At 50.4% G+C, this 17,031-nt stretch overlaps 1 protein-coding gene across 1 annotated transcript in view; it reads left to right on the top strand.

Moving 5' to 3' along the window:
* The window catches only part of ABCA13 (ATP binding cassette subfamily A member 13), a 395,455-nt gene that overhangs the window by 111,222 nt on the left and 267,202 nt on the right, over positions 1-17,031 (top strand). Inside the window, exons 22-26 of the mRNA XM_086697122.1 lie at positions 1,674-1,753; positions 2,459-2,580; positions 10,606-10,800; positions 12,746-12,910; positions 13,844-14,021. Of these exons, the coding sequence (XP_086553248.1) occupies positions 1,674-1,753; positions 2,459-2,580; positions 10,606-10,800; positions 12,746-12,910; positions 13,844-14,021 (740 nt within the window). The remainder of the gene's footprint in view (positions 1-1,673; positions 1,754-2,458; positions 2,581-10,605; positions 10,801-12,745; positions 12,911-13,843; positions 14,022-17,031) is intronic.

Genomic DNA, 17,031 nt, shown 5'->3' with positions numbered 1-17,031 from the left:
ACGGTTTCTTTCATAAAGATGTCTCAGGACCTCAAGGGGCGGCTGGGTGGCTCGATCGGTTGAGCGTCCACCTCTTGATTTTGGCTCAGGTCTGACCCCAGAGTCATGGGATTGAGCCCTGAGTCAGGCTCTGTGCTGAACGTGGAGCCCGGTTAAGATTCTGTCCCCTCTCTCTCTCTCTGCCCCACACCTGCTCTCTCTCTCTTTTTACCCCCCTCAAAAGAAAAAGATGTCTTGAGTTTCTAAGTTATGAATCTCAGACAATAATGTGTACCACATACTATGAATATGCGTATTAATACATCAAAGTTTTCCATGGCTTTAAGTTAAAAACATTTTTTTAATGTTTATTTATTTTTGAGAGACAGAAAGAGAGAGAGAGAGAGAGAGAGCAAGCAGGGGAGGGGCAGAGAGAGAGGAGAGAGAGAAACTCAGGCAGGCTCCAGGCTCTGAGTTATTAGCACAGAGCCTGATGCGAGGCTCGAACCCACGAACCACGAGATCATGACCTGAGCTGAGGTTGGATGCTTGATCGACTGAGCCACCCAGGTGCCCCATTCATGACTTTTAAGTTTTTAATTAATTATTATTATTATTATTTGAGAGAGAGAGAGAGAGAGAGGAGAGAGGGAAACTCAGGCAGGCTCCATGCTGAGACGAGCCCAACATGTGGCTCAATCCTATGACCCTGGGATCATGACCTGAGCCAAAATCAAGAGTTGGATGGTCAACTCACTGAACCACTCCAGAGCCCCTATTATTAATTTTTTATTAAGTCATGTCTACACCCAACGTGGGGCTTCAACTCCTGACCCCAAGATCGAGAGTTGTGCACTCCACCGACCGAGCCAGTCGGGTGCCCCCATAACGTTATGTTTTCAGTGGTGAAATATAAGAGCGGCATTAGCTCAAAGGTTAACTTTATTGATGATCGAGATACTAGATCAAACGTTAGAGATTATAATATGGTATCAAATGCATTTTATAAGGGCCACCCAGGTGGTTCAGTGGTTGAGCATCCAACTCTTGATCTCGGCTCAGGTCATGGTCTCACGGTTCATGAGTTCGAGCCCTGCGTTGGACTCTGCGCTGAGCCTGGAGCCTGCTTGGGATTCTCTGTCTCCCTCTTTCTCTGACCCTCTCCCCAGCTCATGCTCTCTCTCTAAAAAGAAAAATAAATTTAAGTAAATAAATAAGTGAATATGTTTTGTAAGGGCAGTCACTGATTCCTGAAACTGCTTTCCTATTGGATTAGCCTTGTTCTGCATCCTCTACATCTGTGCCCCCGGAGGAGGAGCTTGGACACTTTGTGTCCTGCAAATGACTCAGAAAGAATGATGTTCACCTGACTCCTTGGGGTCCCAGCTTCCTACGCATTCCGTGATCTATCCTGTCTGTTGTTTCCATCAATGCAGAGTCATTCGTGGCACACCCTTATTCCCCTGACTCCTCTCGCCTGGCAGGGGCCCCGAGGGGACGCTCCCGGAGCCACGATGGTGTCAGGCATTCACACTCAGAGAGCGTCAGGGGATGCGCTGTGTCTGATTATCTGAGGAAGCTTGTGGAAATGTGATGCGATCCAACTCCTCTCCTGGGAACGGGAGCAGTGTTATTCACTGTTGTTTCTGGGACTTTATTTTGTCTAAATTGGCTTTAATTTTGTGCCATTTTAGGTTGGCCCAAAGCCTCGAGGAGACTTGGTTGTCGGGGAATCCCGTGATGGCCTTCCTCAGGAATTTCACAGTGACCGAAGGTAAGACGGGGTGCCTCCAAGTTCGCATCCTTAAAGATTGTGTTTTCTCACACAAATATGTTCCTAAGATAAAACCTACAAAGGGGAAGTTACTGTATGTGGGAAATAATTCAGAGCTTGGCTTCTCTGACATATTTGGGGTCAAGAAGGAAAGTCAAAGTCCTAAAATCCTAGGGACCAAAACCGGGAGCGGGAAGGATGAGAAACTCCCGTGGTCTGGGTTTCGCCCCGGCCCTGCCTCCCTGGACAAGCCATTTGGTGTCTGTAAGTCTGTTTTCTGTCTGTTTAGTCTGTACAATTCATAACACCTGCGAAGCAGCAGCATGCCCCATGTGGTGAGTTTTGGAAAAATCCTCATGCGATCCTCCTCTTGTTAAAAAAAGCGGGATAAGTAAATATGTCGACAGAGTTTCCTGCAGGCGCTGTCACTGTCCCCTAAGAAAAACATCTTTCTGGAGTAGACCCTAAAATATACAAGTCTTAGAGAGAGGAGTCACGTGAGCGGGGACGGACCTTGGGTTTGCCTTGGGTTTGCCTTGCCTCCAGTGTGAATGATCCGGGCTCCGGAGGACGTGACTTTGTCTCGTGTTTATCGTGAGCTGGACAATCCTCGCTGCGGTCTAGTTATCGATTCTCGTTTTCACAGTTAGCAACAGCCCAAACATTTATCATTACAGAATTCCCTTTCCTTTGATTATTTTTCAGATGTCAGAGTCAAAGATGTGATGCAGAACGTCTCCAAGCTCACCAGGGAGCTCCAATCTTCCATCCATGTCTCAAACGAGACCATCCACAGTGTTCTAGAAGCCAGCATCTCCCATTCGCAGGTGCGGTGCCCCTGCGTCTCTGCCCACCGAGCCGGCCACTGTCCCTCGGGAGGGGGTGGGCCACTGTGCCAAAGGGCTGACTGGAGGCAGGAAGGGGTAAGAGGCCAAGCTGGGCGCCAAAGAGCATCACTGGCGATGTCAAAGCCTTGGGGTCTTTACTTCTACAACGTTGCCTTCTTGAGGTCAGAAAGGCTAAAATTGGTGATGGTATTCAATCCAGTTGCTCCCAACCTTGATGCACGACTCCCCAGGGCAGCCCTGCTTGGTTAAGTAGGGGTTGCACATTCTTAAAAATGTACAAAAACAAACACGTAGAAATTCTAAACATCAACTGTGCTTGCCTTTAAGTTGAGAATAACTTTCTGTGCTGACCGCGTGTGGAGGGCTTGGCTTATCGGTGCAAGCAGCCGGGTAATGAGCTGTGTCCCATCCCGGGTGGCTGGGATGCAGGGTCAGCGCGCACAGGGGGTACAGGGAGGGCCGTGCGCTGGCTGATGCTGGGTGCAGCTCGTGCACAGAGGTGGGAAGAGTGTCGCCCATGGCTGGGGTCACAGGAGCCTTTGCTGGCAGTTTTCTGAGACGCCCTTTCAGGCATTTCCAGCTGGAGGTTTACTTCCTGTTCTAAGAACCTTCTAGAAGCAGTAACCGTGAAGATGGCTCTCCAGGGAATGTTTCTGTTGACAATTAGCTGGGCCCCGATAGACATTCACTTTCATGTTGATTCTATAACCAGGATCCAAAGGCAAGCCCGGACAGGTGGCTCCATCACGGGCACGCCTCATCTTCCTGCGTGTGGCAGACATTGCCAGTTATATACATTCTGGGTTTGTGGCACCCCTGCATCCCGGGAGTCTGTCGGTGACAGTTTTCCAGCAGTGTTTGCTCACTTCATGTCTCTATTGCATTTTGGTAATTCTCACGATGTTTCAAATGTGTTCACTATTATTGCATTTGTTACGGTGACCTGGGATCCGTGGTTACAACTCATCAAAAGCCTATTTGGTGGTTAGCAGTTTAAAAAAATTTTTTTTTAATGTTTATTTATTTTTGAGAGAGAGGTAGAGTGAGAGAGAGACAGAGAGCAAGGAGAGGAGAGGCAGAGAGAGAGGGAGACACAGAATCCAAAGCAAGCTCCAGGCTCCAAGCTGTCAGCACAGAGCTCAATGCGGGGCTCGAACCCACCAACCATGAGATCATGACCTGAGCCGAAGTTCGACGCTTAACCAACTGAGCCACCCAGCCACCCCGGTGGTTAGTGTTTTTTTATTTATTTATTTATTTTTTTCAACGTTTATTTATTTTTGGGACAGAGAGAGACAGAGCATGAACAGGGGAGGGGCAGAGAGAGAGGGAGACACAGAATCGGAAACAGGCTCCAGGCTCTGAGCCATCAGCCCAGAGCCTGACGCGGGGCTCAAACTCACGGACCGCGAGATCGTGACCTGGCTGAAGTCGGACGCTTAACCGACTGCGCCACCCAGGCGCCCCTAGTGGTTTTAAGCAGTAAAGTATTTTTTCACCAGGAAATGTACTTGTTAAAGACCTAATGCTGTTGCACACTTACTAGGCTACGGTGCAGAGCAAGTGGAACTTTTTTGTTCCCTGGGAAGCCAGAAAAATTCATTTGACTCCCATTATTGTGATACTCGCTTTATTGGCAGTGGTCTGGGACCGAACCCGCAGTATTTCCGAGGTGTGCCTGTCATTCAGAATTAATCTGCAGTGAAAAAGACCTAGGTTAGAAGCTAGGAACCCAAAATTCTAATGACAGTATCACCAAGTTCCTTACGGTGAGTCTTGGAAAATTCCGTTGCAGGAGCTTGTAATGGGGGGTATGGAGCAGTGGCCGCATCAGTTCTGGTATCTGACTAACAATGCTGTAAAGGGAAGGGACCAGTTAGCTAGCTTCCGGGGTCCCTTTCAAGCTCTTACCATACTTGGGTTTGGGCTCAACTGTTTAGACACCTTTTTTTCCCATTGGCGTGTAGTTGACATTTAATATTCAGTTAGCTTCAGGTGTATAAGGTAGTGCTTTGACAACTGTATGTATAATGGATGCTCACGGTGATGAGTATTTCTCAGTAGTATTGACTGTTTTCCCTATTCTGTACCTGTTCATCCCCTTCGCCCATCTCGCCTGTCTCCCCACCCCCCCTCTGGCAAACAAACAACAAAACAGAGAGAACAGACTTCTACTTACGGAGAACAAGGGCTGGGCCCAGCACTTTGGGATGGCGGCTGCCTGACGAAGCCAGCAGCCAGCAGGTGTCACTGGCGCTCTATCCTGGGAGTGCCGGGCCTGCCTCGTAAGGCCATCTTGCCGTGGACGTGGTTGTGGGTTGTGCAGGGTTTTACGTTCACGTGTCCTCCTCCGCCTCACTGACAATGACAGTCGTGGTCGCACCTAAGGAGCTGGACAGGCAGGTGACTCAGAGGTGTGCCAAAAGCTCGCGTTTCTGCTGTTCAACCAAACATGAGGTGCATGCTTCACTAGCTCAGTGTATCCACAGACCCACACGTGTCTCCGGACCCTAGGTAATGAAGTCACGTTTGGTGAGGGGATGGCACTGTGGGGTCTGGTTCTTTCTGGACTGTCAGGCAGATAGTATTTTTGGCGGAAACCTCCATGTCTTGCTCCCTGGACTCGTCTCTCCTGATTTCAGTGTTTGCGAGTTTCTGACATCAGAGTCTTGGGTGGCCCACAGGGAATATTTGTCAGTGGCACGAGAGCCCTGGACAGACTGCAAGAACCCTCATTCATTCATTCATTCACTGAAATTTTCCCTTCCACTAGGTGTACTTCTCAAAGTGCTAGGGGAGAGGACATTCTAGAACTTTCTATGGCAGTGGCCCACATGCTGCACATGCAAGTTCACATGTGTGGGTGAGCGGACAGCATTGGGGTCAGGTGGGAGTGATGAGAAACCCCCGGCCATGAAGAGCCATGTGGGAGAGTCTTAAGCTTGGAGATGTGGACACAGGTCTGGAGGCAGGGAAGCCGGAGAGGAGGCGCTTATCCCAGGCCTCAGTTCTGGCTCCCAAGAGCCGGCTGGGGGCGCCCGTGGGCAGCTCCCCTCCCCTGTGGTGCTGCATTCTTTAACACCAGCAGATCCCATTAAACCGAGATCCCAGACTTGGGTGTGTGGGACCCCTGTGTCCGCCTCGCCCGCCTCCATCCTGGGCTTGGATCCCCTCCACCGGCCCTGTGGGGTTCCCACGTATTTTATGCTGTGATGCCGCGTTGTTGGCTTCAAGTCAGCGGTCACTTCCTTCTTTGTATTCAGCCAAATTTTTATTCTTTAAAATTAGCAATGAGGTCAGAGTCAGGACCCAGATAGACTGAGAGAGAGAGAGATCAGAGTCTGTCTACCGTCGATGTCCATTTCTTTTTACCCGAAAGAAGCAAGCACATGAGGACAGCTGGGGAGATGGGCGCTGTCCATGGTCCTAGCATGAAGAGGGCTAGGGAGATGGGCTCTGTCCATGGTTCTTGGCAGATCTCTTCCTCTTGGGGGTGTTCTTGTCGGGGAAGGTGGGGAGGGGACACTTCAAGAGCTCCCGTGTCTCTGGGGCGGCTCCGGAGAGAGAGGGCATTCTGAGACTTTTTCTTCTTTCCCTCAGGCAGAGAGGCTGGGCCTCAGTGGAACTGGCCCGGCGTACCTCTCGCTCGACGCTGGTTCCCTGGGCACTGTTGACAGCTGGCAGGCACGGTTTGGGAGCACAGAGATTCCTTATGGGAATTTAGCCAATATCATTCTTCTCCTTTGTTGCAACACATGAAGTCTGTCTGCTGAAAAGCTGCAACAGATTGTTCTTGGCGTTGCTTACCCCAGAGCAGACCCCGGTCAAAATCTGCTTCTTTTGCGGGGAGCCTGGGTGGCTCAGTTGGTTAAGTGTCCGACTTCAGCCCAGGTCATGATCTCGAGGTTCGTGGGTTCGAACTCCGTGTTGGGCTCTGTGCTGACAGCCCAGAGCCTGGAGTCTGCTTTGGATTCTGTGTCTTCCTCTCTTTTTGCCCCTGCCTCGCTTGGACTCTGTCTCTCTGTCTCTCTGTCTCTCTGTCTCTCTCTCTCTCTCACACACAGAAATAAATAAACATTAAAAACAAAATTTTTGAAAATCTGCTTGTTCTGGCAACTGCTCCCACCCCAGAGAGAAAAAAATAGTTAGTAATGTGAGTGGAGTTGAGGGTCTCTGGCCCATGTGCAGGATTTTGGCCAGGTGTCTCCTAGAAGACATGACCAGCTGTGTGGGGCATCTTACCCTGGAGGCTGAGTTTCCAGCATTTTCCACAAGGGACCCCATCTCTGTGTTGTGAGGCTGGGTTTATGGTCCTTTTCATCTGGGCACCTGAGACACTCCACCATCTCTAAAATCAAAAGTGTCACTCTCTGCTTCCGACGGGACACGTCTCTGCCGCTTACACACATGTATTTTCAAACCTGCTTCACTGGATTTACGTTGATCCCTGCCCAAGTGCCTCTTGCTAGTTGCAGTCAATTTTTCTAAACTGCAACGTATTTTTAATCCTGGCTTTCCTTCGCAGAGTGTCTTGTTGATCTCGCCTTGCCCGTCACAAGGGACAGGAGCATATTTCGGTATTTTTATTCAAGTCGTGAATACAGGAGGGTGGCCACACCTGTTTATCAGTTTGTCTGGGCTCTTAAATCAGCTGCAGCATGTAATCTGGGGTCCTGGCATGTCCTAACCTAATAACTTTGCTGTCCAAAGGAAAGAATTCTTGGGGCGCCTGGCTGGCTCAGTGGGTTAAGCGTCTGACTTCGGCTTTGGTCATGATCTCACTGTTTGTGAGTTTGAGCCCCGTGTCAGGCTCTGTGCTGACAGCTCAGAGCCTGGAGCCTGCTTCGGATTCTGTGTGTCTCTCTCTCTGCCCCTCCCCTGCTCACGCTCTGTCTCTCTTTCCAAAATAAACAAATGTAAAAGTAAAATAAAAAAAAAAAAGAATTCTGTATAGACGTGGCTCATTTGACTCTCCCCACGTGGTTTGTGGCCACGGCCATTTTCTTCAAGAGTTCCCATATAGCCCACGGGTCAGAATACATCCAAGGGACTGACCCTGCCCTGTGGTGGTGATTCCTGAAATCTGCTTTAAGAAATAAAACTCAGGTAGATTTCATTTCCTCCGTGACTTCCTAAATAGTGTAGATGGTAGACCCATTATCCTGTGGAGTCTGGAGAGGGGAAATGTTCTGGAAGTGGAGCCAGCCAGCCAGGGGGAGCGGGGTCTCCCAGTAGCAGAACTGGGGCCTGCCTCAGTGGGCGAGGGGGGCCATTACTGCTGCCCTAGGGGCCAGCCTGCGGTTCGCGCAGGGCAGAGATAACCCATGACATCAGTTACTGGGAGAGCCGGGGTCAGGGCCCAGCTGCCCCCAGGTGCTCATGCCTGTCCGTGGCTCATAGCTCATCGGCAGTTGAGCAGGTCTGAACCCTGCCACCCCTGTCTGTACGTGGAGCATGGAGTTTCCACCCTCTGCTCTCATCTCGCTGGTGGCTCCACCGGCACAACTTTGACACCACGGACTCGCTTTCCCCGTTTCTAGTCCTTCTGCACCACGGACAGTGTTTCCTTTCTGGTTGTAGTTAGGCTGAGAGCAGCAAGTCTGAGTCTAGAATGGTCAGCCGGGCAGAGTCCAGGCCGTCCCTGGGGCGCCCCGGGCTCTCAGTGCAGGGACCTGCCCGCCGCCCCCCCCACCCCCCCGCTGGGCCCTCCCCTCCCCCCACACCAATGTGAAGCAAGAGCATCGGCACACCGACGTCCCTGTCCCGGATAATTGGCCAGTCAGCCTGAGTAGCACAGATGAAAGACGCCCGTTCCACTTTGACGAGGACATGGGCATGGCATTTCCAGCCCAACAAAAATGTTATTTTTGTTTAACTCCCCACCTGCTCCCACCTGCTTCTGGTGTCTTCCAAGCAGGAAAAGTGGACTTGGTGAGATTCAGGAAAGATAAAGAGTAAGGTCTGGAAAAGCACAGAGAAGTGGACGCAGATTTGCCACAGGGCAGAGCTCTCGTGTGTAGTCGTTCTGTGACAGGGCATGGGACCTCCACGTTTTGGTTAAAGAGGTGTATGCAAGTTTTTTAATGTTTATTTTTGAGAGGGAGAGAGAGAGAGAGGGGCACAGAGAGAGAGCGAGAGAGAATCCCAAGCGGGCTCCGCACTGTCAGCACAGAGCCTGATGCGGGACTCGAACCCACCAACCCTGAGATCAAGACCTGAGCTGAAATCAAGAGTTGGACGCTCACCTGACTGAGCCACCCAGGCGCCCCAGGCGTCCACAATTTTTAAGATGTATTTTTGCTCTGGGACAAATTCTCCGAGATGCATTGATTGTGACCCTCCCTGGGGGCCACGGGGTGATACATTAGGTGGGAGCCAAGACCAGGCTCCCCATACTCCAGCCGTTCCTCCTCTTGGAATGTAACCCCCTTCCCATAAAGGCAGCTACCCTCTACCCCCACGAGAGCACATTTGAAAACGGTGGCATTAAGGAACCTTTCTCAAGTTGTGTCTGGATCCTACATGTCCCTTATGAAGAAGGGCACCTTGTTTAAGTAGGTGTGAAAACACTTAATGTATCTCAGAGATTCAAAATGTACATCAGTGATAAATGGAGCATCTGGCCATTTGTGCCGGAAGACCCAGGAATATTTGGTCAAACCTCAGTCTAACGGTTGCCATGAAGGTATGTTTTAGATGAGATTAGCATTTACATCAGTAGACGTTGAATAAGGCAGATCAACCTCCATGGTGTGGGTGGGCCTCGTCCAATCAGTTGAAGGCTACATGTAATAGAAAAGATTTTAGGTTCCCAGAGGAGGAGGGAATTCTGCCTCTAGGCCCAAGCTACAACTCTTCCCTGGGCCCTCAGCCTCCCGGCCCACCCTTTGGATTTTGGACATGCCCCTCCACAATCATGTGAGCCAATTCCTTAAAACACCCATGTACACGTCAACGCACATCCTGTTTGTTCTGACTGATAAACCTGATTGATGCAATCTTCGGTTTCCTTTTTTTTTTTAAGTTTATTTATTTATTTTGAGAAAGCAAGAGAGAGCGCAAGTGGGGAAGGGGCAGAGGGAGGGAGAGACGGAATCCCAAGTAGGCTCCATGTTATCAGTGCAGAGCCCGACATGGGTTTCCAAGTCATGAACTGTGAGATTGTGACCTGAGCTAAGACCAAGTGTCCGATGCTTCACCGACTGAGCCACCCAGGTGCCCCAACAATCTTCTATTTCTTAGTGGTTTTCCTGGGCTCTTTATGGCACGGTATGAAGGCGTCTGATGAGGTCTGCCTGCTCTTGAGGCTCCTAATAAGTGAATAATGGCTTCTGCTGGGTCTCACTTGGCCTGAATGTGTCATAGCAATCGGAGGCATCGTGGTATAAACACACATGGGAAGTCCGGTTTTGAAATTGGGCTTTACACCTTGCCCTGTTGTGAAGGTCACGGTTGAAAGCCATTTGCAAACGGGGTCGCGCCTCAGAGCCCCTCGCGGAGGCGTGCGGCTCTCGTAAGCCAGACGATGATGCGAGTAGCCCTCAGCTTCTCCTCTGAATGTGGATGCTTTTCCTTTTCAAAAACTTACCACAAGCTTGGACGTCTGGTTTTCGTTGTGGAAAGGGAGGCGGAAGAGAATGATTTCACACCGACAGTTGAAGAGCGAAGGGTGCTTGACTGCAAGTGTGGATTAAGGCTCCATGTCAGAGCCTCGGGGAGGCAAGGGTGGCATGCGTGGGCCCCGAGGGGCGGAGGGTGGTTGGTCCTATGGCACGGCCCCGTGTCATCAGAAGGGGCAGATTGTTTCAAACGTCGGAGAATCGTGTGCACATTTTAGGAGAATGTCCGTTCGGAATGCTTGAAAGCACACAGAGGTTTGCGCTGTCGGCAAATCCTCAGCCCTTGTGGGGGGCGGGCTGTGGGGGGCTCCTCGCTGAGGAAGCTCCGTGCCTGGGGGCTGCGCCTCCGAGGATGCTCCCTTCTGACCCTCCCGCTCTGTAACAGGTTCTCTGGAGCATCCTCGCGGTGGCTTTGTCCGGAAGGTGTGATCTAGACGCCCTTCGCCTGCTACTGGCGTTTCCCGAGGACGGGAAGTCGGGGTCTGCGGTGCGGGAAGTGTGTGCCCTGCCCGGGCCCGAAGTGTATTCCCTGATTGTGTCCATGAGTCAGAACCTGAATCTGCGGAGTTTCATTTACAAAGTAAGGGGGGTGACCATGGTGGGGGGGGGCTGACATGGGAGGCATTGCGTCTGCAGAGGGGGCCTGCCACGCGGCCGTGGGGGCCCAGCAAGGTGCACACCCCGCCAGCCTCCGCCAGCCTCTGTGTCTCCTGTGCACTGACTCTGGGAGGGGTGGCTCGAAGCAAGGGGTGTCCAGGAGACCTCCCAGGGGGCCCCTGGAGTCAGGCCTATCGGGACATGTGGCACAGTGGTGGTGGTAGTCAACGTGGTCAGCACAGAAGGACCAATAAGGAAAAGCCCTTCCCCATGTGGGGTTCCTTGGGGCTGTGAGAGCCACCCCCGCGAATCAGGAGCTGCTTCCACCCCTCCTTGGCCTTGGCCTTCTCTGCCCCATTATGTCCTGAGACCCACAGCCTCTGTCCTGGGAACGTCATGTGCCCATCTCTGCCAGGCCCTGGTCACTTGGGGAAGCAGCTCATTACACGCTCCCGCACATGGCAGATGGGACAGTGTGTGAGGGAGAGGGTTGACTGTGGATGGTGAGCACGTTAACCTGGGGGTGCCCCGGTTAACCTCCAGTGACCCCCGCTGTGTGGACGGTGAGCACCACTAACCCAGGGGCGCCCCGATTAACCTCCAGTGACCCCTCCGTGTGGATAGTGAGCACCACTAACCAAGGGGCACCCCGATTAACTTCAGTGACCCCCCCACCGTGTGGATGGTGGGCACGATAACCTGGGGTGCCCCCATTAACCTCCAGTGACCCCCCCCGCCGTGTAGACGGTGAACACAGCTAACCCGGGGGCACCCCCATTAACCTCCGCTGACCACCTTCTGGGCTCTGCCTCTTCTAGAAGTTCTTTGTCTTCTGTCCTCCACTGAGTCTTACACTTCCAGAAACTTTGCCTGTGCCCTTAGGGACCAGCCTTGCTCCACGTTCCTCCCCAGGGACAGATTTGCCGACATCTGGGCTCATCAGAGGTGACACAGGTGTTGACAATGGCAAAAGTGCTTCCAAACTGGGGGAACGGCTTTGGGGTCAGGAAAAGGGGGGGTTTGTCTTCCCAGCCTAGTTTATTCGTGTTCCCCCTCCCTCTGCTGGGTAATTGTTAGGTTACACACGCACACACATTCATAGAACAAATACTTTCAGATCAAGTATATTTAAAATGCACAGGCAGGAGGGGGGCGCCTGGGGGTCTCAGTCCATTAAACGTCCGACTCTTGGTTTCGGCTCAGGTCATGATCTCACAGTTCATGAATTCGAGCCCCATTTGGGCTCTGTACTGACAGTGCAGAGACTGCTTGGGATTCTCTCTCTCTCCCTCTCCCTCTCTCTCTCTCTCTCTCTGCCCCTCCTCTGCTCGTGCTCTCTCTCCTTCTCAAAAATAAATAAATAAAAACCTAAAAAAAAAGAATTGTTTTATTTTCACTCTTAAAATATCCACTTTAGGTATCTCCAAGATAAAGAGAAATACTTGGAAATTGATTTTAATTAAAATTTTGTTTAATGTTTATTTTTGAGAGAGAGGGAGAGACCGCAAGCGAGCAGGGGAGGGGCAGAGAGAGAGGGAGACAGAGAATCCGAAGCAGGCTCCAGGCTCTGAGCTGTCAACACAGAGCCCGACTTAGGGCTCGAACCCACAAACTGCAAGATCATGACCTGAGCTGAAGTCGAAAGTTTAACCGACTGAGCTCCCCAAGGGGCCCCCGATTTTAATTTTAACAACAGATTGTATTTCTTCCTGGTTTACGTTTGAGCATTGCTGGCGTAATCGAGGGTGTGATGAAAAGCTGAACCAGGTGCACGCCAATGAAGAGGATGTTGATTCGGCACAGCCAAGACGTCTCCCTAGTTCGAGAGAGAATAAAATCCAATAACCAGGCTTTCACTGCTCACTCAAGGCTCATGAGAGTAGAATGTACAATGTTGGTTATTTCACGTTGTGTCTTTTCCCTTTGAGACTCTGATGCCTTTGGAAGCGAGCAGAGCGCTCAGCTCCCTGTTGGACGTGCTCTCCAGGCTCAGCCACCTGCTTGCCAAAGCCGGCCACGTTCTGGAATACCTTCCCGAATTTCTTCGTGTGAATAAAATCACTGCCTTGCTGGACACGCCCGACTTTCAACAGGTGTGTGTTCACTTTTGGTCCCCAGGGAAATATTCAGATTTGCTGCTTTGGCCTGTATTTGTCTTCCGGCATCTAAAGTTTGCATGTGGCAGCAAAACATAGCAATGGGAGTACTTTCTGTGGCTGTGGAGGCAACAGCCTGGCAGGAACGCTGGGCATCTCCCTAAAAACCGGAGGTCAGAGACTTTGTTGAACCACATGCCCCCACATGGTGGTTGGAAGGGTTCACGCATAATCTGTGAAGTCTGAAATCCCTACATCGTGTATGAGCACACATGAAATTCCACAGGCTTGTTTAACTTCATCCCGAGAGTTAATTGCTTTCAAAAACCTTCACGTTTATTTACATGCAAATAATTGGCTTACGAAGTACGGATTATGTACTGCAAATACAAACACAAACTTGCAGGAAGTTAGTGGGGTGATGGTAGCTTTTGCTTGGACGCCGTCTGCCTGGACGGGATGCACGGGGAGAGCAGGTGCGTGGGGACACGCAGAGAGAGGTGCACGGCGCGGGGCGTATGGCAGGGTCCTCAGCGGCCTCGGGTAGGACAGCGCTGTGTTCATCAGCTGATGGGCAGTTTGGAAAGCCGTCAAGTGTCTGGGGGAACTCAGCGGTAGACAAACGTGAAGAACATTAATTCGCAGATTTAGCGATCTTTTATGGATTGATCATTTATCACTGGACGGACCAGGATTTGCTGGTGCGCGTGCGTGCGCATGTGCGTAAGTGTGGCCTTTGTGTCTCCTAATGGGTTAAAGTCCAGAAAAATCACTGCACGTTTTGCGGGGTGTTTGGAGGGCAGAGAAGTCTGAAGCCCAGATTGCGTGCTCGGGCGTGGTGAACATTTTGTGTGTTCAGCTGGAGACAGGGCTCCCTTGCAGAAGGCGGAGTCCCTGTTGAATGATACCTTATTTGTCTCATGTTCTCAGGATCCACAGAATGGCCAGGCCAGAAGTTCAGCCTTCGGTTCTTTCCAGTCCGTGATGAAGAAGCTTTGCAAGGAGCCCGCGTCGTTTTTCAGCGGCTCCAACTCGTTCATTAACTTGCCCAGAGTTAACGAGCTCCTGGGAGGGGACAAAGAAAAATTCAACATTCCCGAAGATTCAAGTAAGGCGACAGTAATCTGTGTTTGCATCTTGGCCACGAGCCCTGCTCTGTGCTGAATGTTCGGTGTGAGGGTGGGCGCATACTGGCAAAAAGTGGTCCCCCTCCACCTTCTCAGCTGTATCTCTCCGCTTTCACTGAGGCCGCACATGTGGATGTGGCTGGTGGCTTTGGAAGCCCCTGGCGCCCACCCACACCAGGTGATCTTCTCCCTGTGTCGTCAGGGAAATGACACAGGTCTTCTTGTATCCGTGTCTTAGATGAGACCATCGTGATTCAGAGATAAGATCACATGGCCAAAAAGGCATCACTTGTTCAGGGGTGCAGGGCGCCGAACCCCACAAGTGTACTGGCACACTTAGTCTGCCTTTCTAATTAAAACAGTCACTTTTGGGGCGCCTGGGTGGCGCAGTCGGTTAAGCGTCCGACTTCAGCCAGGTCACGATCTCGCGGTCCGGGAGTTTGAGCCCCGCGTCAGGCTCTGGGCTGATGGCTCAGAGCCTGGAGCCTGTTTCCGATTCTGTGTCTCCCTCTCTCTCTGCCCCTCCCCCGTTCATGCTCTGTCTCTCTCTGTCCAAAAAATAAATGAACGTTGAAAAAAAAAATTAAAAAAAAAAAACATAGCCACTTTTTTTTTCTTAATTTTTAAAAAAATGTTTATTTGTTTTTGAGAGAGAGAAAGACAGAGCATGAGTGGGGGAGGGGCAGAGAGAGAGGGAGACACAGAATCCAAAACAGGCTCCAGGCTCTGAGCTGTCATCACAGAGCCTGACGTGGGGCTCGAACTCACGAACTGCGAGATCGTGACCTGAGCTGAAGTGCGATGCTTAACTGACTGAGCCACCTAGCAACCCCAAAAACATATCCACTTAAAGTGGGGCCAGGAAGTCACTTATCCATCCACAGTCCTTTGCCACTGAGTCTCACAGAAGACAGATTTGTAGTGGCCGCATACATTTCTCCTTGTTGTAGGATCTCACCACGTTGCAGGGACCAAAATGGTGCTCTTGGTCTCCGTGCCTGGACCCCCTCAGTGGTACTGGTCAGCTGGGGCTCCCTAATGGACCAGGGTGTCAGGGATGTCTGACTCTGGGGCTCCCAGTCCTTTTAAAAGGGTTTACCTGATTGCTCGGCCAGGATCATCTTCTTTTTGAGAAATGCCAGGTCAGCTGATTGGGGACCTTATTTACAGCTTCAGCATTCCTTCACCATGCCTGGAAAACCCACCCAGGGGATGGCATCTGTCATTCCCAGCTCCCGTCTGCAAGTCAGGGCATGAACGCCAGGGGCCATGTTGGGATTCTGCCTACCACCTGCCCCCGATATATATACAAAATACATTATATTACAAATTATGTCTTATATACTTACATATATAAAACATGCTATATATTACAAATTATGTATTATATATTTGTATATATTTCTTTAATTTGAAAAATGTAAATCTAAATCTCTGTCTACGTACCATGTGCATGGGGTGGAGAGAGTCCTGGCAGGACCAGGGAGGAGGAGGAGGGGGCATTTTGTGGAGCTGGAGGCGTAAGGTGTGAAGCCACCTCACAGCAAACTCAGAGACAGTGTGTTCGTGTGCTCATCAGCGAGTGGATAGTTCAGGTAGTTCCAGATACAACATGATTTGGCAGTATAAACACACATTAATGTTGTTAATATCTGATAATTTTTGTTGTCCGCTTCTCTAATTCTCATGTCTTCTTTTTTTTCTTGCGCTTGGGTTTCTTGAGGATTTTTTATTTGCTCATGAAATCTAATCATCCATCCTTCCATCCATTCCTCCATCAATCTATTAATTCATCCATTTATCCTTCCTTCCTTTCTTCCTTCCTTCCTTCCTTCCTTCCTTCCATCCATCCATCCATCCACCCATCCACCTATCCATCCATCAATCCACCCATCCACCCATCCACACATCCATTGATCCATCCATCCATCCATCCATCCATCCATCCATCCACACATCCATCCATCCATCCACCTATCCATCAATCCATCCATCCACCCATCCATCCATCAGTCCATCCATCCATTCATCCATCCACCCACTCATCCACCCATCCATTGATCCATCTATCCATCCATCCATCCATCCATCCATCCATCCATCCATCCATTCACCCATCCATCCATCCATCCATCCACCCATCCATTGATCCATCCATCCATCTGTCCATCCATCCATCCATCCATCCATCCATCCATCCATCCATCCACCTATCCATCCATCAGTCCATCCATCCACCCATCCATCCATCCATCAGTCCATCCATCCATCCATCCACTCACCCATCCACCCATCCATTGATCTATCCATCCATCAATCCATCCATCCACTCATCCACACATCCATCGATCCATCGATCGATCCATCCATCCATCCATCTGTCCATCCATCCACCTATCCATCCATCAGTCCATCCATCCACCCATCCATCCATCCATCCATCCATCCACCCACCCATTCACCCATCCATTGATCCATCCATCCATCCATCCATCCATCCATCCATCCATCTATCCATCTATCCATCCTTCCATCCATCCCTCTAGCTATCCATCCATCCTTTCATCCATCCATTGATTCATTCATTCACACACTCACTCAACCATTCATCTGTCTAGTTATTTAGCCACCATTGAGGACCAGTCTTTCTTAGTGCTTTCATACATTGTATTTCAAATGATTGTCACACTCACCACAGACAATATTAGTACCCTCATCTTCCAGAAGACATGCTGGAAGCTCAGAGAAGGGTAAATCACTTACCCAAGTTCACACAGCTCACAAGTGGCAGATGTCAGGATTCCTGGTTTCAAATTTTTTGTTCTGTACATAAAGATGGTTATGTCTTTTCTGAAATGAAAATTGTTACTGTTTACATCAAGCTGATAATTTGAAATATAACTTTAAAAAATATCAATGAGAACAACCTTTATAATTAATGGTTTAAAACTTCATTATGTATCCATGCTCTTAATTTATATCTCAGGGAGT

The sequence above is a fragment of the Puma concolor genome, chromosome A2 (assembly GCF_028749965.1).
Source record: "Puma concolor isolate L17-30 chromosome A2, mPumCon1.1.hap2, whole genome shotgun sequence".
Lineage (NCBI taxonomy): Eukaryota > Metazoa > Chordata > Mammalia > Carnivora > Felidae > Puma > Puma concolor.
Note: the sequence above shows the minus strand (reverse complement) of the source record. Positions and strands in the feature narration are given on the sequence as shown.